Source organism: Myotis yumanensis, unplaced genomic scaffold, assembly GCF_028538775.1.
Source record: "Myotis yumanensis isolate MYYU_CA2020_CCGP unplaced genomic scaffold, mMyoYum1.0.hap1 SCAF_15, whole genome shotgun sequence".
NCBI classification, from domain to species: Eukaryota; Metazoa; Chordata; class Mammalia; order Chiroptera; family Vespertilionidae; genus Myotis; species Myotis yumanensis.
In genome coordinates this window covers 29,483,457-29,508,591 of record NW_027223766.1, presented here as the reverse complement: position 1 = coordinate 29,508,591, position 25,135 = coordinate 29,483,457, and the positions used below count along the sequence as shown (strand labels likewise).

The following is a 25,135-nucleotide window of genomic DNA, read 5'->3' as shown; positions in this document are numbered from 1 at the left end:
TTGTTATAAGACCGAAGCAAAAAATGGTCTAGGAATCGCAGCCACTCCCTTTTCTGGTTTCATTGCATCCAGACTTTGAGAGTGTCTTACTGACTCCAGCGAAAACCTTTGGTTTTTGTGATCAACGTGGTAATTGGGAGATGTAAGGCATAGAGGAGCTCGGCCATGATTTCAGAAGGCCATGGTTTGAGATGGCTGGCCTGGGAGAGTACTGCAAATTCCCAGCTCCTTAAGGGGGAAGGGCATGGGGGGTTGGGGGGCATGAAAATCCTCAGCCCCCCAAATTGCAGCTGTTGCAGTTGGCAAGCAAGGGATGGGGCAGGAGAGCATAGGCACCCTGTCAGATCCCGGATGTCCTCAGCCTGGCAGAGGTGGGGTCCCGTGGGGATGGATCTGAGAGATAAGGATCTCAGATTGTTCCAGTGTTCCAGGGTTTGGTCCAGAGTATATTTCCATCTTATGTACAAACTCTGGCATGCCCAGGTACCCCGGCCCAACCAGGATTCAAACTGTGCCCTGGACTTTCATTCATTCATTCATGTTCCAGCACCTCCGTGAGCAAGTAGATGCACTCAAACTATAAGTGCTGAACACCCCACAGGTCCTCAACACCACACCAGATCCTGAAGAGACCAGTTTCTCACTTTAAGTGATCTGTTTGCATACTTACTTTAATTTCAGGGACACAGCTTAGAGTATTTATTTCCAAACAACTTCCTCAAAAATTGAGTGGCATGCTATTTTCAAGAAAGCTGTACTAGGCAATATTTGGCAGATATGAAATGTAAGATCGATATGGGGTTTTCTAATGGATTTTTTTTTTTAATGCAATGTTGTCAAATGATGACCCTGCACTTTCAAATGTTGGTATTGTGGAACATATGCTGATGTTGGCATTATCTTGGCAACAGGAAGCCCTATAAATAACTTTCAGCCAGTAGCACTCAAGGGACAAGATCACCAGAAGCAGGCTTCGTGGGGGTGCAAGGAGAGAGCACTGGGAGAGAAGACACAAGAGGGGGTGCTAAATGTATCCCGATGGTAAAACCAAGATCGTTTGTTCTTTGTGCTTTTCTGAACTTTCCCAAATTCTTACAGTGACAAGTAACATCTTTGTAATCGGGGAAAAAAGGTAACCAATTGTATAAAGAGCAATGTGCATGATGAAGACAATGTCAAGTTCAAGTGTTTATTTCTTCTCAAAAAAAAAAAAAGAAGCAAAATATTTCTCCCTGCTTTCTGGGAGAATTTTTCTAAAAGGAAATTGGCAACATGGTTAGAAAAATGCCAAAAGAGGACAAATAAGAGCAAATACTTAAAATTTTACAAACACATTTAAAAATCTCAAACAAATACCAGCAGTAATGAAGCCGACCTGTAAGGTTGGCCAATGGCACCAGACTGAAACATGGAGAGTGCTTAAGTTACGGCAGATCATAAGCAGCCAGAAAAGTTCCTTTGCAGGTCACATGTATTTAAAGTTAAATCTAGTAATTACAGAGAAAAAAAGGCACTAAATCATCAAAAGAAAAAAAGTGAAGTAGAGCCCCTAGGGCCATAAAAGAGAGAAATGAGACAAATTCCTAGTTCCTTGTTAATTCAGAGAAGTGGGATTATGATTTCCCCCGAATATAAATGCAATGTAAATTTCCTCAGCTGTTGGTAAAACAACACAGCTTAAAAAAAAAATGAGCTGAGAAGACACTGGGTTTAGATACACCTGCCTTTAATCCCAATATTTCTTCCTTTTCCCTGCTTTATCAAGAGACAGTTTTCAACATTTGTGTCCTAGATATTAAGAGTTTGAAAAAGAGACAAGTGGGAATAATATTGTACCCTCTTGATGTGTTATCATTGGGGGGGAAAAAAGCTTCCCCACTGCAACCAGAAGGATTTAAATGTGAAATCAAACACTTTCTCAAATTAAGTAAAGGATGCAGCTGTGGGAGAAGGCGAAGAGTTTTGAAAAAGAAAATAAGCAAAACACATTTTTCAAAAACATGAATCACTGTTGTAGTTTTTCTAAGCAGTTCTTTGGAGAGAAATGACTCCTTTGCATTCAAAGGCACGAACCTGTGATACATTGAATTCTGGGAGACCTGAAGGAAGGGTGAGGGTCCAGTACCAGCAGGAGTAAACCAATCATTGAGATTAGAGTCAGAACAAACTAAGGATGTGAAGTCTGTGGGATGATCCAGGAGAAGAGACTATGGACTAGTGTGGCTCTTTCCAGGTGGTTAGGGTCAAAGAAGGTGAGTGAAGAAGAAGAGGAAGGAAGTACAGGCAAACGGGCGTGCAGAACATATCTATTCAAAATGCAGTAGTGGGACACCTACATGTGTCAGGCTGTGGGTTAGGTCCTGAGAATAATAAAATAAAGAAATCAAGGCCCTAAAGCAGACATGTGAATCATTTCAAAATGATACGGTCAAATTTATGATAGAAATCATAGGAAAACCCAAAGGAGGGTCCCTGAGCTTAGCTGGGGATGGGGGAGCTTAGCAAGGGCTACTTGGGGCAGATAGTTCAACTGCAATTTGAAAGATAAATTAGAGCCTATAGCAAGGGGTCAGGTGAGCAGAGTCCATCCTAAGCATGTGCAGATATAGTCAAAAGAAAGAAATACAGATTTCTAACAGTATATGGGAAAGAAACAACAGAATAAAGAAAAGATAAAATTTTCCTGAAAAGAAAGCAAAGCCTCCCACTAGCTGGATAATGAAAGAGACAAAAAGAGGCATCAAGTGAATCCCTTTAACTGTGAAGTTCACTCTATTCCAATGTCATTCTTCTCATTGCTGTCTCTTTCTTGAACTCACCATCTTTCCTGCATTTTTATATTACAGTAACTGTGGAGGGCAGCCTCAAGACCAGCTCCTTATATCACAATCCTGGCAGAAAACGGCAGTGGGCCTAGCACCTGGAGAAGTGATGATAATGTATCTGCTCCTCTTAGAAAGGCCTTCCTCCAGAAATTAGGGCTTTAAAAGACTGCACATCTGGTGGGGTGGTGGACTTATTTCTCAGATCCCCACATGTAGCGGGCCCCTTGGATTTTCATTCCTTCCCCACCTTGCTCAGGTCCAGATTTAAACTGAACAGGGAATTGCCCACTGAGATATCTCAGTATGAGAAATTGCAGGATTACAGCAGAGAGATTTTTCAAAGAAACAAACACACTTAAAAAAAATCCATTAAGAGTAACGAATTTGTAATGAGAAAAAAAGTAAATAAATCTTAAAACAACAAAAGAAATTCCATTAAAATATGTATGGGAAATGTAGGATCATAGAGTGAGTGACAACTTTTAACAGCGCATTCTAAAGATTGACAAATTAAAAGCAGACTCAACTTTTGCTGTAGTGGCTATATCAAGATTTTTAAAAAGATGAAATTAAATTATAGAAATTATTTCGGGGAGCCTAATGGAGCCTAAGTTTGTTTCTATTCAAATTTTCAAATAGACATTGTACAAACGCCTCATCCCATCTATTAGATTTTAAACTAGGTTAAGAGTGATTCTTATTCACCATTTAATCTGACCTCTATATTATTTAGCCAAATGACTTTCCTGGTTTCATCACTCCATAAAAATAATTTGAGCTTAACTTAATTATCTAAGATTTTTATTTTTTATAAGTATTTTAATTATATTTTTATAAATATTCTCTTTCTACCAATTATTTTTTTTTACTGGTGATTTTATGAAATGTACAAGCCTCTGTGAAGAGGATATAAATGTTTAAGAAATATTTATTAAGGTGTAACTCTTCTTATACTATTTATAGTATCTTATACTCTTATACTGTAGTTTTTTGTAGTTTCTGCCCATGTATTTCCTATAGGCCAAATTTCAATAAAATATGTTTTTAAATTACAGCTACTATGTTCCTTGGAATTCTTGGTGGCGTCTTGTTCAAGTAGATAGAAGCAAAATCAGTTTCACCACAAATCTTGGTCAGCATTAGGAGAGGACTAAACTTGGTCAAATGTGTCAACTTTGAGCGTCATTAAGGAAACAGGCAAACAGTTGAGACAGAGGCTTCACTTCACTGGGCTGGTTAACAGCGATCCCTCTGCTCCGTTTCTGCAGAAGTTAATGAATGTGTGGACTCATCTTCTGAGTCATGTCGACCCAGAGGAAACCTAATGTCAATATTTGGTGTAAAGCGATCCAATTTGATAAAATTACTATTTATCTCTATATCCTTTGTGGTTCCAGGCAAGTCTGCTTCCATAACAAAATTAATGCAAAAGTCCAACGAGCAACAGCTAGATGGAGTTCTAATTTCAATCATTTTATTTACACATACACTGTTCCTCTATCATAAACTGTGTGTGAAATCCACCCCGTAAACAAATTTCACAATGTTCACAACTTAGGTCATCATAGACTTCTGGGAGTCCAGCCTGAATAAAGATCAGAATCAGGCCTTCTACTATAACGAAACACTTCTACAGACATACAGGAAGTCTTCCAATGTTTATTTTTTTAATGAAAAGTCCACATTTAGCCTTGTATGCTGACTTATTATGCGATATGAATATTTTTTCACTGTGACCTTTTCTCATAGAGCAATACCATTTTTTTTTTCTTACTTTATATTCTGTATTTAGCCCACAGATAGCAGCAAACATTTCCAGGTATGAGATCATTCCAGGATGGTAAACACACGGATGTTTGCAGCCCCTGTCCACTCTTCTTGCCATGGTGACCCCACGGAGGTCTGCCAGCCCTCTTTCCTAACCAGTGCCCCAGGGAGACACAGCCCCCAGTCACAGTTGACATGAGAGGGAACCGTTTGCCATTCTTCTCCCACAGGTTTCTGATTGACTATGTGTACTGGGTTGTGTTCCTGTGGGGATTATCATCCTTCTACCCTCAGTCAGTTCTGTCCTTTCAACAACCATTGCCCCGCGTTGCTGCTTTGCTCATGTCTGACCAAAGCAATTGCCTAACCAAGCACATAGTCATAGGAAAAATATTATGTAGAAAGCCATGTACACCCCTTTTTACTTTTGCCCAACCATTTAATCTGAAGTAAATAGGATGATTTCTTTCAAAGTATTAATTTTCTGGTCCATCAGTAAGGTAGGATTCCACATATTATATGGAACTTCCAAGACTTTGAAAAAATGGGTTAAACAAACAAAAAAATAATAATTAAATTACTGTGGGTTTCATCGAGTTCCCTTTTTTCAGCAAGTTTCCCTATTTCTGTTCACATGTCACCTGGGCCAAAATTTTGGGGTAGTTATAGTTATTCACTTCTTTTTCTCATTGTACCCCCAAATCTAATAAATCATTAAGACCTAACTATTCCTTCTTCAAAATGTTTCTAAAATTCATCCCTATGTCAGCATTTCCACCACTATTACCCTAATGAAGATACTTATCATCTCACGCTTTTATAATCATATCTGCACATAAATGTACACACATAAACACATAAATATCTGTATATATACACTAGAGGCCCGATGCACAAAGATTCTTGCAAGAATGGCCCTTCTTTCCCCTGACTGCTGGCACCGCCTTCACTCTGGCCCAGAGCCGCCTTTCTGCCTTCATTCTGGCCCAGAGCAGCCTTTCCGCCTTCCTATGCTGACCAGAGGCCTGGAGCGGCTGGGGCGGTGAGGAATGCCTGAGTCATTGCCATGGTGATGATGCAAGCATCCCACCCTGCCCCTGGCTGCTCAGACCCTGTGTATGCAAATTAACCCATCATCTTTGTTGGGTTAATTTGCATGCTCACTCCTGATTGGCTGGCGGGCGGTGCAAAGGTATGGTCAATTTGCATCTTTCTCTTTTATTAGTGTAGATTACAGATGCACATGTATATACATACCTATAGAAATACATCATACATGTATAAATACAGATAAACATACATATTATATACATATACAGGGTGGGGCAAAAGTAGGTTTGTGAGTACATAAATAATTTACTCTTGCATTATTTTTCTATGGAAAATAATATAATAATTAATAAAAGTAATACTAGAAGAAACTGTATTTTATTTACTCACAATTGTAAGCCTACTTTTGCCCCATCCTGTATATTATGTACATACATACACCTACAGATATATACATAACAACAAAAGAAAGAAACATTGCTAAGTGTGAGAAAATTATATGCACCTCTTTTGTTGGTAACCAATTTGGGGATGAAATGTTTCAATGCACAGACACACCCAAAAATGCAAAACTTACCGGTTGACCTCCCCACCATCGATGATTAAATTTCTCTCGCCCCCGAAGATGGAAAGTGGCATCAAATACAGGATCATACATTGAGTTGCCAACAATTCCATGTGATTCTGGATACAGCCCCTTTGAGTAAAAGGAAATTTATCACTAAAGTAACAATAATCCACCCACATTAGTTTTATTATAAATTTTCTTATCATAAAAGGTTTTATAGAAACAATTTCTAAAAGTATGTGTCTGAGCAAACATAAATATTACCTACAGACTGATTTTAAGTCATCTGATAAACTTGACATTATTATAAAGAAATTTAATATTTGGCAACTGTTGCAATTTAATAAGATGGCAACAATTTTTATTATACCAAATTAATCTTTAATTGAAATTTACTTATGTACCTCCAAAAACATTTCTATATCTACATACATTTTTCCTTTTTCTAAGTTCTATTTCTACCCTAAACAAAAACTAATAAGCATAATTAAACTAATTAAGGATGTTTTTAAAGAAGAAAGCAAGGTAGAAATGGAAGTATCTGAAAATTAATACATAGCAGCCCTTAAGTCAACATTTTTATTTGAAAATTCAGAGGTTTAATGTGTGTATTCAGAGAAAACTGTACCTAAAAAATGGTTTGTTTTAAAGTTACTTTGACATTGGGTCACCTACAACGTTGTAAAAGGCATTTACTGTGAACAGCTGAGGCAGATAAGATGAAAACAGAAACATTTTCTTTGAACACTAAGGAACATCTTTAAAAAAAATCTCCCTTTAAGTCATTTCAGGATGAAATCAGCCCTTTGAATTTATATCATTTGAAAAAATACTTACAGTGGCCAAAGTGTATAAGTTGGGGAAAGTTTTTGTCGGGTACACAGGCCTCATGTAGGGAGAATGTGTGCCACAGGACCCTGGAACAGAAGTTAAGATCAGAACAAAAGAACTGGCAGGAATCACTTCGTGCATAGAAACCCATTCTATAAACCATCAAAGGCACGTGTTAATCTTTACTTTTATATTTCCAATAACAACATTCATTTCCAGCCATGTGTCCAGAGATCTCAAAGCCCATAGCTGAACCGTTACTTTGCAGATCATGGATTACAGATGACTTACTTAATTTTTCAATGTTAGGCATGACCTTGCTGCCTTTTTTCATGTATGAGGCACGGAAACCATCCACAGAGAAGATGATTAATGGAGGGCGAACAAACCTGAAACATAACACATTAAGCTTTAGAAAAATGATTGCCACAGAGTTTCCATCATGCTGAATCATTGTCAATAATTGGGACCAATGATTTCCAAGATGAAACCAAAGATACCGCTGAGCTTCCAGCCACATAGCATTTGTGGCACCTGAAGTCCAGAGTTAAATGGCCAAAATCATAAAATAGCAAGTGAAGAGACTGATATCCCCTAATGTACTTCCTCCATGGCTGCCTCTCACATCGCAAACAAGGTTTTTCACAATGTAAAAAGCTGTTATATTTGCCTAGAATATGCATTCTCTCATTTGCTATCTGGAAAATTTCTATTTGCTCTTTAAAACCCAGCTCAAGGTTTCCTCTTGTATAATATTAGTTGCTTACACTTCTGAATTCCTTTAAGATATCAATTCATACCTCTTTTATCATTTATACTAGAGGCCCAGTGCATGAAAATTCATGCACTGGGGGATAGGGGGGTCCCTTAGCCCGGCCTGCGCCTTCTCACAGTCCAGAAGTCCTCAGGGAATGTCCTACTGATAGCTTAGGCCCACTCAGGAGACGGCGACACCCCCATCACCCTGCCGCAGCCACCTCTGGCCTCCCTCTGCAGGAGGCAACTGGACAGGCCAATCAGGGGATGGTGCCGGCCCTCCCCGACACACATTGCCCCTTAGCCTCCACTGGTCGCCACCCCCATCACCGTTCCCTCCCTCTGCCCACTGGCAAGCGCCTTGGCTGGCCTGGCACCGCCTGCTTGCCAGCCCCGCCCCCTGCCAACCGGTTGTTCTGTCGTTCAGTAGATTTGCATATTAACGCTTTTATTATATAGGATATGTTACATTATAGTATAATGATCTGTTAAAGTGTTTAACTTCTTCACTAGTTTCAAAGCACAGTTTGTGTCTTATTTATCTTTTTATTTTCTGGACCCATAGTAGGGCTTCAATAAATATTTATTACATACATGAATGAATGAATATAAAATTAATGGCAGTAGCACTCCTGTCACTAGAACTAAGCACTAATAAAAATTTATTTTAGGTTTAATTATAAAATAATTACAAAAATAATTTAAATTATTGAAGATTTCCAAAACTTAATCAGTAAAGGACTAGAGTCCAATGGTTGGCAAACTTGCGGCTCGGCAAACCGCGGCTCGCGAGCCACATGCGGCTCTTTGGCCCCTTGAGTGTGGCAATATTTTGTGAAAGACCCACACTCAAGGGGCCAAAGAGCTGCATGTGGCTCACGAGCCACGTTTTGCCGACCATGGGACTAGACTATACATCAGCAGGATCTGATGAAATAGGCCCTTTGTTATATTCTAAATATTCAGTTATTTAATCAGACTTGAGACTACTAAACTAAAAGCAAAACTGTTTCTGATAATTCAGCTAATATAGGCTTGAGATTACTTGAAGCCACATACTAAAAAGGCATATTTTAAATGAGTCACATATAAAGCATTTGCAGTGGTTCTCAACCTTCTGGCCCTTTAAATATAGTTCCTCATGTTGTGACCCAACCATAAAATTATTTTTGTTGCTACTTCATAACTGTAATGTTGCTACTGTTATGAATCGTAATATAAATATCTGATATGCAGGATGGTCTCAGACGACCCCTGTGAAAGGGTCGTTCGACCGCCAAAGGGGTCTCGACCCACAGGTTGAGAACCGCTCATTTAGAGCAATACTATGTAAGAGTTCATTATTATCATTACTATTATCAGTTAACAAGGCTTCTACCACTTAGACTGGTTTTTCCTCAAAAACAACTGAACACATTTTAAAGTCAGAAACCATTGCCATCCCATTCTAACGGTCCAAAGACATTCAGGTTTCCCATTACAGTTAAAAAGGAGGCCAGAATCGAGACAATATCTAAATATTTGGATTTAGCTCTAGCTGGTTTTGCTCAGTGGGTAGAGTGTTGGCCTGTGACTGAAGGGTCCTGGGTTCAATTCCAGCCAAGGGCACATGCCCAGGTTTCGGTATCAATCCCCAGTAGGGGGCATGTGGGAGGCAGTCAATCAATGATTCTCTCTCATCATTAATGTTTCTCTCTCACCCTCTCCCTTCCTCTCTAAAATCAATAAAAATATATTTTAAAAAATAAATTTAAAATAAATAAATACTTGGATTTGGTGTCTCAAGCTTTGCTTAAAAAAAAAAAACACATCCCAACAAATACATTTATAAAACACATTTGTTGAAAAATTCTTTTCTGACAGGCATTCTAAGGGTCCATGAATTTTCCACAGTTTCCTGAAAAGCATAAGTGCCTTCTGCTGGTCCCACTTGAGTACTGGGGTGTCATTCTGCTTTGGTGGTAGGTCAGGTTTCTACAGCATCTTGTAGATGTTACCATCTCAGATGATATTTTTGAGTTCTAGAGTCTTCCCTCCACCCCCCCCAAAAAGGCAAAAGCAGCACTTTAGGGGGAGACAAAACACACTAAAAACACAAGTCTCTGCAGAAATGTTTCTTTCCTCCTTCAGTGACATTTAGATACACTTTGTAAAATCTCCAGCTAAGTCAGAGAATAGAGAATGCTAGTCTCTGATATGTCAGAAGGGTTAGAAAAAATATTTCTGTGAATTTCTCTACTTCAAGATGCACATTGTAGCTTTTGACTTATTATTCACAAGTTTGCCTGTATAAGTGGATTTCAGTTTTGCATCCTTTTTAAGCATTTGCCCATCTATATCCTGTGATAGTTCATCAATTAATACATAAAATTTCATACTATTCATAAAATATACTTACCCTGCAGGACATTCTGGTGTCTTTATTTCCTCACAGTCATCATCTACCCAATGTGACTCTCCTATAAGGAAAATGGGTCAATGTATTGGTGAATCAAATTATAGGTGCCATCCAGAGCCTTGAAGAGTACAATTCCAGGACCTGTGTCCTGGTTGATATTTGTAGCTTATGGGACACCATCCAAAAAGAAACTCAGAAATAAAGCCTGGTGTCTGGGTTGGCTTCCTAAAGCACCCCATACACAACGGGAAATCTAAGGTTTAATAACCCCGAGTGGTGTTTATGCGAGCCTTCGGAGTCTAAATGGTTTCTAGATAAAAACACCAGTGGCGTCAGTGAATAACATTTCATGTTTGTTTCCCTCCAGAAATAAACTGTTTGGTCATTAGATGGAACATTCTCCCCCCCTCCCACTAAACATCTCAAAGTCAGAGACAGCATGGCACCACTTTTCTTAGGTTGGGAGAAAAAGCTTAGAATATGCAGGGACGATAGCTGGGAGATTGCAATAGATTATTTGCCAATGGATCTGTGTACAGCCCTTGAATTTAGGAATAAAAACCAATGCTTTCTTTCACTTTTATCTCCCACCAAGATCTGAGAGCACAAACTACATCTTCTAAGGACAGAGAAGAGAAAGAACTCAGATTTTTAAAAAATGTGGCCTCCTTTAGAGAAAATAAAAATTAACAAAATAATTTACCTTAAATTGTTGTAAAACAAACAAAAATCACAAGCCTTAAACATAAGTAAAATTTGTGACCAAGACTTTGGAGAAATTGCTCCCATGTAAATAGCATTGGAAATCTCCCTGGTCAACAAGAATCTAAGTACTAACAACTGTGTAAGTAAGTACCACGCTTCTTAAAATGTAATAACCCAGTGTACCCTGCACACATGGGCCTCACAAAGGTATTGAAACTAGAATTTTAAACCAGCAAAAGCTGGTTTAATGATTCAATGACCAATGATACCTAGGACTTTTTCTTTATTTTCTCATCTAATAGCCTTTGTGGCTTCTTGGTACATTTACTACATAGGAAAATAAAAGGGAAGAGGAGACAAATTTCCAATTAAAGTTATGCTTTATCAACAGTGACAATCATTATTTGGATAGGGGAAATTTCCTAATTTAATATTCATGTAATACCTTCTTGCCACAACTGAATACTACACATGTTTCAGAACTGATTTGCTTTTTCTCTCAATTTTTTTCTTTAACTTTTATGTTTAGTATTTTAAAATTTGCAACTACAGTTGACATACAATATTATATTAGCTTCAGGTGTATAACATAGTGATTAGACATTTATATAATTTCTGAAATGATCACCCCGATAATTCCATTACCCATCTGACACCATACATAGCTACTACAATGTTATTGTCTAGATTCCCTATGCTTAACAGAAACTCTTCTTGAATATTCCATGCCACAGCTTGGAAGGACTTAAGTTAGACACCAAAAAGTGACTTGCAAACTTTACATAAAGATTCTTGGATCTTTCCATTAACTTCTATAAGTGGGTGCCATGGCAACTGAAAGTCCTTAAAGACAGAAACTGCGTCTTTTATATTTTTGGTAGTCCACTAACTATTATTTATTATTGGAAGAAAACCATCATATTATACCATCAGGCATCCAAAGTCAGTGCACACACATGCATGGCTTTGGGGTAGGACAGAAGCTGTTGATGCCCTGACCTTCTTTATCAACCTTCTTTACCTCGTCTGGCTGCTGCTAGTGCCTGGGCTTAGAACTGTCAGGACCCTTGACCTCAGGGTAAGAACTAAAATTTACCTTCCCAACTGCTGTAGAGCAGCCCAAAGTGAAACTTTACCTGGGTCCGCATCCTTGCTCGCCTCCCTCTGCCCCCACTTCCCTTACTCTCTCACATGGGTTTTTCTGCAGAATATTCCCTCAATAAATTCCACGTATGGCATTCCTTTCTCAGGCTCTGCTTCTAGGAAACCAACCAAGGCAGGAACTTTAAACATCTCTTCATTACTGTGGTTCTAGCTAAATTCAATATTTGGGGTTATTTCCTTGTTATTTCAGATCAGTAAGAGGCAGGGAAGCAAAACTAAGAAGGAAGCATGAGAAATGTAAAGGCACATCTCATTTCCTCCTCCAGAGCCCATAGCCAAGGCATTATATCCCCAATAGCCAGGATGTCTTGGAGTATCTCCAGTCTTTATTCCTTTGTTTTTATTTTTTATATATTTATTTTTATTGATTTCAGAGAGAGAAAGGGAAAGGGAGAGATAGAAACATCAGTGATGAGACAGAATCATTGATTGGCTGCATCCTGCACAGTCCCTACTGCAGATGGAGCCCAAAACCTGGGCATGTGCCCTGACTGGGAATCTAACCGTGTTCTCCTGGTTCATGGGTTGATGTTCAACCACTGAGCCACACCAGTTTTTATTCTTTTAAAGCTCAAGTCAATCCAAGGAAACATGTACCTTTGCAAACCACTTGGTAGTTGGTACAGCAGTCTCCCCTGGCCAAGCAGTCCTCTGAGCAGTGACAAGCATGGTCTTCATTTCTTACTTCTCCGCATCTGTCCTTGGTACACTCCCAGCCGCCAGCTGAAATCGACACAAAAAAACACTTTTGCTGCTTCACGCAAACCAAATGAAAGAGGCCACAATTGCTCACAAGGGTTGCCAACAAAAAGAGCTAAAAACCCCACATCATTTCATCTGCTTGTGAAATTAGAGTTGGCCTGATGCCCAGATGATATTTGGAGGACTTACACATAGAATGAATGCCTGATTTTTAAATCAGAGTACAAAGCCAAACATGATCGGGCTCCTTAGGGGAAAAAATATGGAACCCTTACTGATTGCGAACTCTCCTAAAAGACCCAATAAAATGTATGGGATCGGAGTTTTGTAATAGGGGTATATACCATTGTAGGCATAGTCACGATAGCTCAGCTCTTGATTTCCAAAATAGCTTTACTTAACTTTAATCAGCTTGATATAAATGATAGTATAACTAAATGGCCTCTATCTACTTCCAGATGCACTGGAGGTTAAATCCTAAAAAGATTATAAAGGGATATTAAAAACACTCACAGTTCCAATCATTAACCAAAGTGGAGTGCTACCTACACTGAGAGAGGTCAGAGTCCCTATATTCGTGAAGGCCAGGAGGCCAGTTATGGATTTCTGTCGGAGCATACTTGATTGAGAGCTCACGACTCAACTCTCCCCAGAGGATATTTTCAGAAAAGTAATATTTTCATTTTAAAGAGAGTGTTTTATTTTTTGTTTTGGCTTGTTTTGTCCATTAGACTATAAGTTCCAAAGCAGGAAAACACCCTCCCCCCTTTTCACCATTCTATCTCCAGTGCCTAAGACTGTGCCTAGCACACGTGTGGAATTCCATGAACATCTATTCCATCCCATTGAAAATTACCATGAAAATAAAATACGACTCTTTAAATTCAGGATTGCCATATTGAGACACTTCATAGTAAATTCATTTCTTCAATAAATACTTCTACTACGTTTTCCGTGTTCTAGGTGTGAAGAAGAGGGAAGACCCGACCCAGTCTGCATGGCGCTTACATTCCAATTGGGATAGACAGACCATAAGCAAGAAAACAGGATAATGTCAGCTTGTGCTGAGCGCTGCGAAAGAAACAGCAGGAGGCACTGACAAACAGTGACAGGGTGGGGGCTCTGGTTGAGGAAGAATGGTCAAGAAAGCCTCTTCTGAGCTACAAGACACTTCAAGTCTTCATCTCCTAAAATATATCCTAAGGGGAAGGCAATGATTTTAAAAAGCCATGCTGCTCCTTATTAATAGTCTACTAAGCCACACCATTGTTAAGTGAATAAACAGATAAAGAGATAATAGTTACCATTCTAGGGAATCATGCCACTACTGTTTCATTTCTATTCTTTTAGAGTTACCTTTGCATCCTGATTCAATTTTCTGATTTCATTTTCCTATCTCCACTGCCTTCTCTTCCCAAGAAGATTAAATGCTTGGAATTCCTTTATCCAGACCTAGTCCCAAGGATCAACCATTTTCCAAGGTGACTTTGATTGACAGAGATCATGGTTTTTTTTTCCCCCCAATTCAAGGATAATTCTACCCTCCAGCATACTTTTATTCCTCCCCAAATTCCGTAAGGAAATCCATTTGCTTGCAAAACAGCATCACTATTAACAAGTTTGATTTATTGAGGAACTAATTACTTCATAGAATAATGAAGTTTTTAAAAATTCAGGGTTCAGAGTGAACTATAATGCAAGGTATGAGTCAATCAACTGCCTAATTTTCAAAGCAAGCATGGGAATAAACATAAAAGCATTTAACCTTACTGGATGATAAGAAAGCTACCTATCAGATCTGAAAAAAAGACTTTAAAAATGAGGATATCCATTTTAAAAATGAGAACTGCTGAAAAGAGAGTAGTAGCTCTTGTGCCCTTGGAGAAGAATATAAACTTTGAGAGTGTAATTTTTGTAATATATATTTAATTTTTTAAATGCATATACATTTTTTTGCATATACATTTTTATCACACTCATAGGAATTTATCTTAAGGAAAATAGACAAAATATAAATATGCATGAATAATGTTCAATGATACATTAATAATAGTAAAAAGGTAGGGAAATATAAGTGCTGATCAATTTCTCAATGAAGTAGGTTATATCTGTTCAATGGACTACTATGCAGGCATTCGGCATATATATACACACTTGTATAAATATAGATACACACAAAATAGTCAGAATTTACACTGAAACATTGATTGTGCTTATCTCCAGAGAGTGCTTCTATCAGCAAAGTAGAATCGCAAAGACTGTTTTCATTAGCCTTTTGTGGTTATTTAATATTTGATTGATATTTGATTCTTCCACATTTGGCATATGTTATCTTTATGCATGGAGAATAAATGACTTTAAACATGTTATTGTAGTCCATATTTATTAAACCTAGGAAGAAAGGCATGAGCTACGTTCAGAAAAGGCTAAGCTGGCGTCAGGAGATCCATTAAACTTTTCAAGGAGCTCTGAGATCAGGAATCCAGATGGCTGCCATGACGTGTCAGGGACAAGATACTCAACATAGAGAGGAAACGTAAAATGTTAGTTAGTTCCTCACTGCCAAGCAAACACCAGCTGCTGGTTTGAAAGAATGTGTTAGAGCCAACGGACTTTGCTGGAACATCTGTTCCATCCATACATGTAGTTTACAAGGTTCTTAGCATTTAAGTTTGCAGACTCACAACCAAGGAAACTGGGAGGAGTTCCAAAGGAAAGTAACCTCTCCGCCCCAAAATGCCAAAATGTTTGGAAAATGTATTGTGCAAGAAAACACAAAAAAACAACCTAATAAAACATTTCTTATTTGGGGGGGAAACAAACAAATCAGAACTAATAACGCAGTTGATGTCAGTTTTCATATAAATTAAGGACTATTTCCTTAGTAGAGGAGAATAATGTCTCTGTTTCTAATGATATTATTAGAAAGGTCAGAGCAAAATCAATAGAACCTAGATTTTGTTAAAGAATCAGCTCATCAGAGAAGTCCAAAAGCAAGTAATAACTTGGCCATAGAGCTGTGGGATCTCTGCACCTAGTGGTCTGAAGTGCAGGGTTGAGTGTCCTCTTTCTCAGAGAGTTTGAATGTGATGCTGCCCCGAGGCATGGTGGGCAGCAAACAAGGTATCGTCCAAGTCCTACATAAAGTATCAGGCTTTGGGAACAGAGCAGGTGGGATGGCAAAGGTCTCCAAAAGTGCTCCAGAAGCCTGTCTATTCTACTGACTGTTCTAGTAGAGAAGAAATATGCCAGAAAGCGATTGTAGAGCCACCCTGAGCAGGTGATCCCGAGTAGCATTCCAGAGCAATTTTCCACTTGCACAGAGAACTGGGAATAAAATCCGGGTAGACCATAGTCACTAAACGATATGATAAAATAAACAAATGCCAGAAACTGTGCAAGATAGATAGATAGATGCAAAAAAACCCAACACTTTATGAACATGCACAATTTCAGCCCAGATGCCCGGGCAGTGAATGCAGGAATTGACAGTAAGAAACAGAAATGATGAAGATTAAAAATAAAAAACAAAACAAAACAAAAAAAAATGCCCAGCCACAAATATTTCCAAAATCAGGTAATGACTGCAACAGCTAAGAACCTTCTTGTATGGAAACAAGAGTCACGCTGGGTGTACGCATCATACAATTGACAGCCCTTCAAGAAACAAAACTCAAACCCAGAGTTTGGTTTGGCAAAAGCAGGGTGTATAACAGTAGGGGTTGATCTAATCGAGGCTAGAGGACCCAAAAGTTGCATACCTGTCTTCAGACAAAGCTCATCAAAGTCATGGCAGCAACTGCTGTAGCTCTTACACAGGTTGTCACACCGACAATCAGGAGGTCCAACTTCTTGAAGTTCAAAGCATCTGCCCTTACAAGATCCAGAGGTGTTGGTCCAGGGGGAGTCTGATAACACTGCAAGATACAAGAGACAAAAGAAGTGAGTCATGTCACTGTGGAGGGGTGGCCCTGGGAAGCGGTGCAGCGCAGTAATGCAGTCAGACTCTGGCTGAGCAGCATGGCTCTGTCACCTGCTAGCAGGTTGTTGAACTTTCTTGTGCCAGTTTCCCCATCTGTAAAGTGAGGGGATTAATAAAAGTAACTCAAGGTTATAAAGAGAATTAAATGAAACAATCCATGCAAAACACTTACCAGGCGGTCAGACATAGAGAAAGTGTAACAAGTGTTGGCTATTGGGTTTATGCTTTTTACAATTATTATGACTACAAAGCTGTGAGGGTTAGTGTCTCTGTGGATGTGAATGATGTCAGGACAGAAGAGAACTTCGATCTATGTACTGAGAGACAAGAGCTCATTTCCCTATTTGAAAATCCATAGCTTTTTTTGTAAGGAAAACTGAGCCTACATGTTCTGAGAACAATCTGACCACATGGGATTGAAATAGAGATTTAAGATTTCTTCCAGCCACAAAACCTATACCTGTAACTAGAGTTACACAAACACAAATTCCACAATCTCAGCTTGTCAAAAATAAATTCCCATTCATTGTTTTCATATGATCATCGCATAGCTAGAAATCTTAAGAATCAACTAAAAGTTAAATGGAAGTTCCATTCATCATACTACTTAAAAGACAAAATATCTGGGAATAAATGTAATAGGACCCATGTAGAACCTACATGAAGGACACATTAAAACTTTTCATAAGGATATTTTAAAAGACTTAATTAAATGGAAAGCTATCCATCTTGGAGGTAAAAAGATCCACATTATAAATATATCAGTTCTTCCTAAATAAACCTAAAGATTCAATTCATTCACAATAAAAATAGAAAGAGGATTACTTGAAACTTGAAAGAATATTAAATGTTTATAAAAAATAAATTAAAAAAATAGAAAAGAAAGAGTAGCTTGATGAAGACTAGATGGTAAAATATATTCTGAAGTTAAATAATTAGCATAGATTGGTATTAGAAAGTAAGTAGATCAGTGTTAGGGGTGGGAGAGGAAATAGGACCAAATATCTGAGAATTTATTTTATAATGCAAGTAACATTTTAATATTTAAAAAATTTTAAATTACAGTTTATATTCAATATTATTTCGTATTATAAAGGTAACATTTTAAATCAAAGGAAGAATGAAAACTTAATCAGTAAGTGAAAGAAGGATTAATCAGTAAGTTGTGCTGGAATAACAAGCTGTCTGAAAAAAAATTAAACTGGATCTTCATCCTAGCTTACAAAATAATTACCTTCTTTTGAACAGAATGTATAAGCAGGGTCATGCCTGTTGCTAGAGGTAAATACTTTTGTAAAATACAATACAATTCAGAAATATCTATCAGTTCTTAAAATGCATATGCGTCTTTTATCCAGAAATTCCATTACTAGAATTTACCTCTCATACATATTTGAAAAAATTTGCTAAGATATATGTACAAGAACCATTCTAGCCATAAATGAAATATTTCCCAGCCCTTAAAAGAATGAGCAGTTCTGTGTAGGCTAATATGGAAAGATCTACAAAATATCTAAACAATTTTTTTTAAGATCAAAGTACAGCCCTGGACAGTGTGGCAAAAATGGTTAGAGTGTCAGCTGGCATGTACTTTGTTCACAGGTTGATTCCCCACCCTGGTCAGAAAGCATGTCAGGGGGCAACCAATCCATGTCTCTCTCTCTCTCTCTCTCTCTCTCTCTCTCTCTCTCTCTCTCTCTCTCCTTCCTCCTCCTCCTCCTCCTCCTCCTCCTCCTCCTCCTCCTCCTCCTCCTCCTCCCTGCCTCCCTTTCACTCTCTCTAAAAATCAATGGAAAAATATCCTCTGGTGAAGATTAATAATAACAACAATAACAACAGAAAGATCAAAGTACAAAACAGTGTTATAATATTACATGTAACTGAGATACAAAGAGTAATAAGGAAAACAATAAAAAATAAAAACAGAGCCAGAGCTAACTAGCGATGAGGGAGAAGCATGGGGGCAGAAGCATGGAGAAAAAGTGCAAGTATGCATAACTTTTTAAAAATAACCTTTTTGTTCCTGTAATGAAATATTTACAGAAATTACATTTGGGGGAAATGACTAACAAAGAGGGAGACAAAGAGACTTTTTACTTTTTTGTTTGTTTATTTACTAGTACATACTTCTGTCTCTCATGTGACTATGTACATATGCATATATATATAATATTTATAACATAATATGTATTACATATAAATATCCTAATAAGTGTTGTTTATGTCATGCTATTTGTAATTTTATTTATTTACATGTTTGTAATCTTTTAATTTTTTCATAATCAATATGCATTTCTTTTAAAACCAAGAAAACAGAGGCACAGGGGAGAACAGATGCTAAATGACATTTCTAGGTTCAGCGAAGCCATTTATCTGAACATCCTGTTCATCCCTTACTCCTCTGTCCTCTTTGAAGTCAGAATCACCCTGTTTTAGCCTTTATGGCATCAGATCAGTTCAGCTAAAGCAAACAGATTCACTAGACCATGAGATGTGAAACGCTTTTGCATGGTTGACTGTGGGATGTTGAAATGCATACAAACGAAGCCAGTACTGTTTAGGAACTAATGTCAGGTTTCCAAAGCAATACCTTCCCTCTGGTTCATAAACCACATTTTTCTATTGACTTTGGCCAACCTATCAACAGTGCACGCTGGACCATAATTAACTGAAGCGAGAGGAGGGGGTGAGATTAGACAAGGGGGACTGAGATGTGAAAAAAGGAAAACTAGAAGAAGTCTTATAGTAAAAATAAAGAGAAGGAAAATGCTTATGATTGAATCATTTGTTTTTAAGAGTATTGCTTCGACAGAATTATTCCAACAGTCATCTAATAAATTCTGAGTAGCAGTCATTCCCATGAGCTGCATACATTAATATGCTTCGCTATGCTTATAGCTAAGATTATAAGAGATCTCAAAATACATTGCTTACAGTGGCTTACTTGCCCCATCTCCTCTTCTTTATGGTGCCCCAGCATGCATTTGAAATTTTCCTCTATTCATGTCCTTTGCTTTTCCTTCATCTAATCTCTTCACTATCTCTTTCTTTACTTCCAAAATACCTAATGAATGTTGGCCATTTTTAAACTTTCTTCATTCTATCAATGTGACTTTTTCTATTTTCTTAATCATTCTCTAAATTTGTCCTGCACTTTGTTTTTGAAAACAATCGAATCTCATTCAATACCTGGCTCCTATCAATTACAATACTCCTTTCCAACCCTTAAACCAGTGGTTCTCAACCTTCCTAATGCCGTGACCCTTTAATACAGTTCCTCATGTTGTGGTGACCCCCAACCATAAAATTATTTTCGTTGCTACTTCATAACTGTAATTTTGCTACTGTTATGAATCGTAATGTAAATATCTGATATGCAGGATGTATTTTTATTGTTACAAATTGAACATAATTAAAGCATAGTGATTAATCACAAAAACAATATGTAATTATATATGTGTTTTCTGATGGTCTTAGGAGACCCCTGTGAAAGGGTCGTTCGACCACCAAAAGGGTCGCGACCCACAGGTTGAGAACCGCTGCCTTAAACTGAAGACAGCTTTGTAAATAAAGCTGTTCTTACACTCATAATGCCAATATTTATCTCCTAAAAATATTGTATCCAAGACTGGGTTAACAACAGCTTTTGGATCGGAGTTAATTCCTGGGTGTGTGTGGATGAGGGACACAGATGTCAAAATCCACTCGTGGCTGACGTGCATTCGAGTGACAAAGGCAGGATGAGAAGTGCGAAGATGGATGGAGCCCTGTAGTACTTCGAATCCAATAACCCCAAAAATTTGAACTGCTGCACCTTTTTAAATAATATAAAGTTATAGAGTAGAACAGAATGAACTTTGCCTTTGCAGGGCCTAGTCCATCCTTGGATCTTCTGTCATAACAAGCTCCTGCCCCTACTTTCTTTGCCGTTTGTAAGTCATCCTCTATGCCCAGGTCCCCTAGCCTGCTCCCCACTCCAGGCTAATAACAGATTTTAGGACTTCTCTTTTTATTGTACCTGATTCAATGGCCAAATATGGAAAGATTCCCTGCTTTACTACAAATCTGAATTCAAACATCTGTAAAGCCTTCCTTTATCTAACCTAAAAACCAAGAGAATATGGACATGAGCATTTTGACTCTATAATGTATTGAAAGATGTCATGAAAACTGAAGGATCAATAAACTTGTAGTATCCCATAATTTTTATCTGAGACTATGACTGAGATGTCCATAGAAGCTCAGAACTAAAAAGGAACTTAACAAAAAATCAACAACAAAACCATCAAAGAAAAAACCCTCAAAAAAATCAAATCAGAAATGTGTGTAAGTGTGATGGAGGTTTGGAATTTTGTACGAGGCATTTGCCAATACTTTTATGAGATTAAATGTCTACTGCTGCCTTTTTAATGACACACTTAAATGACGTTACTTTACTTCAAAGATACAAGTCAGTTTCAGAATCTTAAAATATAAAGGTTACAGGTCTCTAGCGACACTTTTTGTTTTTAAATGGGACTTCAAATTTTAAAACCTGCATATATGTACATCTATGATATGCATAAAAACAATGTTCTGCTTCCCTTATTTTTCACAGTAGCATGACTTGGAAAAACACCAATGTGAAACATGATTTATTTCCTCCAAATTCATAATTTTGAGAAAACCAAGTGAAATTATTTTTACTTTGTTAAATAAGACCTTATTTCTGAAACACTCCATCTTATCATACACACACACACACACACACACACACACACCACAGGTAGTGATGTAGAATTCTGGTGCCATCTATGCAGTTAAAAATACTATTGCTATGAACCTAATTGGAAAGAACCTAATTCATGACAAGAGATGTGACCTAAACATTACTTCCTCCTGGACTCCCAATCATATTTCCCTCCAAATCTCCCTGCAAAGCAGAAACTTCCAGATTTGGATGATGGCTGATGAGAGAGGCAGTACTTAAGCTTGAAAACAGTTAGCTCAGCTCAAAGCTGGATGATTCTTCCTTCTAAGTTTTGTCTGGCCCTGGGAGCAGAGTTTGAGAGAGGCATCCTATCTGTTCCTCCCGTTTCCCGTGGTTCTCAGCTGGAGTGTTTCCTGAAAGTGAGAGCAACTAAAGCTTTGAACCGGCTCACAGCCTGTTATGCTGCCTCCTTTTCTAAGAGCATTGAAACATAACGGTTCCCCTGCGAATGCCGGCCCCATCTGAAGTATAGAAGGCAGGGAAAGGTGGCAAGGGACATGGATGGCATTCGAGATGTCACCCAACTCTAGAATGTAATACTGTCTATGGCTCTTCTGGATCATGTGACTCATTCTTCCTGGGCATACTTTCTTGCATCGAAGTTGCCATTTTCCCTTGATATTTTTTACCTCATATCTTAGCAAGCAGCACCCTCATACAGGCCTGTTTCCCAAATTCACCTCTGTCTGTAAATACCCATCCTTGCCAGCACCACTGTTCCCTCCTCTGACAGGTGCTGGGTCAGAGTTCACAGATAACGTGTTAAATAAATAAGTCCACCTGGGATGTTTCAAACACCTGAACTTTCAGTGTGTGGATAAATGCAGCGTCCTCATGTAGAAAGACCTCAGAGGCTGCAACAAAACAGAGTTCTATAAACTTCAATCTTAAAAATCAAAAATGTGAATTTTACTTCTAAACCACTCAGATCACATTTGTGATGGTAGTCAGTAGTGTGATTCTAAATGATTTGCAAAGCTGCAGCAACACAGTGAAACACTCTCCGTGTTTTTTAAATATGCCTTTATTGATTTCAGAGAGGAAGAGAGAAGGCAGAGAGAGACAGAAACATCAATGATGAGAGAGAACCATTGATTGGCTGCTTCCTGCATGCCCCCCACTAGGGATCAAGCCTGCAACCCGGGCATGTGCCCTTGACCAGAATCGAGCCGGGAACCCTTCAGTCCGAAGGCTGACGCTCTATCCACTGAGCCAAACCAGCTAGGACAATACTGTCCTTTTTCAATCACAACTATTATCAAATTGATGAGATAAAAATTTAAACACTGGCCTTCAAACATAATTGAAGGTCAATTAAATATATCATCAAATACCCAACATCTTGTATTGTCATCAGCATTAGTATGGCATTTTGTTTTCAAAACTCTTTTCTGGTAGAGAGGCAACATTATCCCACTTTTCCATTTGGAAAATCTGATCTCTAGGCCTACTTTGAGCTTGCAAAGGCCTGGCTAAAATTTTAGATCATCTGAATATAACTACAGGACTGTTTTCATTAACAAAGGGTTTTTCACATTTTGTACATAGGCTCCGAATTATCTATATTATGTTCTTTTTAAGACATGATTTTGGAAGAATTGATACTTTATGTTGACTCAAGATTCTATGTTGAACTTTATTGAGGACTGAAATTTCTGTTTTTGCAAATGAGATAAGGAATTCTGTATAGTTTTAAGATAACTGAAAAATAACTGCACCAAAGCTCCCTGTAACAAAGAAATGAAATATCTGTGCCCTCCTTAGATTTGAATTCAGGTCATTTCAGTCCATTGACTAACACCCCTGATTTCTACACTAGGTTTAACACAAAGCCCCATGACATCATGAGATTGTTTTCCTTACAGAGGAGGGTTGATATATCTGCCAGCTTTGCAGTTTCCTACATGCTACTAGCCCATCTTTTAAATAGCTTTTTCTTCTCATTGTAAAAAGAGATTCTTAAAGTTATCAAATGAACATGAACCATCTCATTCCTCTTATTATTGTCTGATTTATCTATGATTCACAAAGAAAATCTTTGCTCATAAAGTTGTTAGAGAAATTCATTTCATATTTATATTTGTGAATTTCATTCATACTCACACACTTTTAACTTTCATGCTACTAAAAATGATAATAAATTGAACTGAGCTTTCAGGTTTACTAGCCAGCCATTCACAAGCTTACAATTTCCCTTCATCTTTAAAGTATTAAGTTTCTTATACTTCAGAGGATATCCCATTTTTCACCGGGAGACTGAAAGAATATCTATCACAAACTTTAGTAAAATAGACTCTCCCACAACACCATAAACACACATGGATGCACATGTACATGAGTGCACACATACTTGTATACACATAAATTCTCTTGTCGTCTTAAAGGTGAATCAAGCTGGCTGCATCAGATCTAGGTATGGGACAAAGATGTCAAACTAAATGGCATTTATCACTTACACTGTCTTTGAAAATGTATTTCAGCCATCTCATTTACCTGATTGCCCATTATATTTACCCAACAGAATTATAACTGACTCTACTCAGTTCACATCTTCTAATAAATCTATACATCTTTTATGATCTGGTAGAAGACACCCTATTCCACCATGACTTCCAATAGATCACCAGGTCCTAACAATAAATCCAGCTAACAAATGTGCTAGTTAATTAATTATAACAGACTGTTTGCACTGCAACAGCCTTGAAACTAGCAGCCCAGTCCATAGTACAGCAGTTGCATGTGTGTAGAATGTCCTCAGCTATTGCTGAGAGCTCTGAGGAACGACATTTACCAAACGAGGCACTGTGTGCTTCTGGACGGGAGATCGTGCTCTGATCAGTCTGAAGCTGGCCATACATTAATACCCTTTGTGTTCCTTCTATTTTGTGAAACAACCGAGAAGCACTGAGCTTCCCAGATTTCTGTGAACATCAAAGTGTTGCTGAACACAGGCATGGCTGTCTTTCTTCCCAGGATCTTGTTCTAATATGTATAGAAAAGTTCACCCAGTGTTTTCTGATGTGAACTCTTTGCTGACAGAATAACCAGCCACATGTGTTATTTGAAGGAGGCCCTTTCTAGGCACATATTGCCTTTAACAAGATTAAAATGCTTCAAGTCTCTGCACGATGCCTTCACCCATTTTCCAAAGTGCATCTCTTTAGGTCTTGCCTAAACAGCAGATAAGCTCCATCAGTAGAAAAATAAAAAATAAAAAAGTGTGCCAGCATACCAAAATCCTAACACTCAGACTTAAATGGCATTATATCGCAAGACTAAGCTTCATATAGATAGACTTTTCACTAATAAACTATTCTAGAAGACACTATAGAGGCCTAAAATAATAGATGATTTCCTCAAATAATTCAAGAAGCAAATATTTTGTAGTATACTTAAGATCACTTAGATTTATTAATTTGAATATAGATCAAATTATTTTCCCAGAAGTAGCATTATTTCATTAGTTCTTATACCTGTTTCTTATAATGTATGGAAATAGTTTGTTAATAACTGTGGCCTACACTTTCCAAGTTCTCCAGTAGAGAGCACATACATTCAGAGGCAATGACACAGAATACATAGAACCATGGGCTTTCTTTTTTAATCCAGTAGAAAAATTAGAAATCATCTAGACCTG

At 37.9% G+C, this 25,135-nt stretch overlaps 1 protein-coding gene across 5 annotated transcripts in view; it reads right to left on the bottom strand.

Annotated features, from left to right (window-relative positions):
• Nucleotides 1–25,135, bottom strand: part of ENPP2 (ectonucleotide pyrophosphatase/phosphodiesterase 2) — a 102,241-nt gene that overhangs the window by 50,916 nt on the left and 26,190 nt on the right. For all 5 annotated transcript variants that reach the window (XM_070391862.1, XM_070391860.1, XM_070391863.1 and 2 more), the window contains exons 3-8: nt 16,528–16,683; nt 12,662–12,787; nt 10,196–10,256; nt 7,333–7,430; nt 7,048–7,127; nt 6,220–6,339 (exon numbers count right to left, since the gene is read on the bottom strand). In XM_070391862.1, coding sequence (XP_070247963.1) covers nt 6,220–6,339; nt 7,048–7,127; nt 7,333–7,430; nt 10,196–10,256; nt 12,662–12,787; nt 16,528–16,683 — 641 coding nt within the window. The remainder of the gene's footprint in view (nt 1–6,219; nt 6,340–7,047; nt 7,128–7,332; nt 7,431–10,195; nt 10,257–12,661; nt 12,788–16,527; nt 16,684–25,135) is intronic.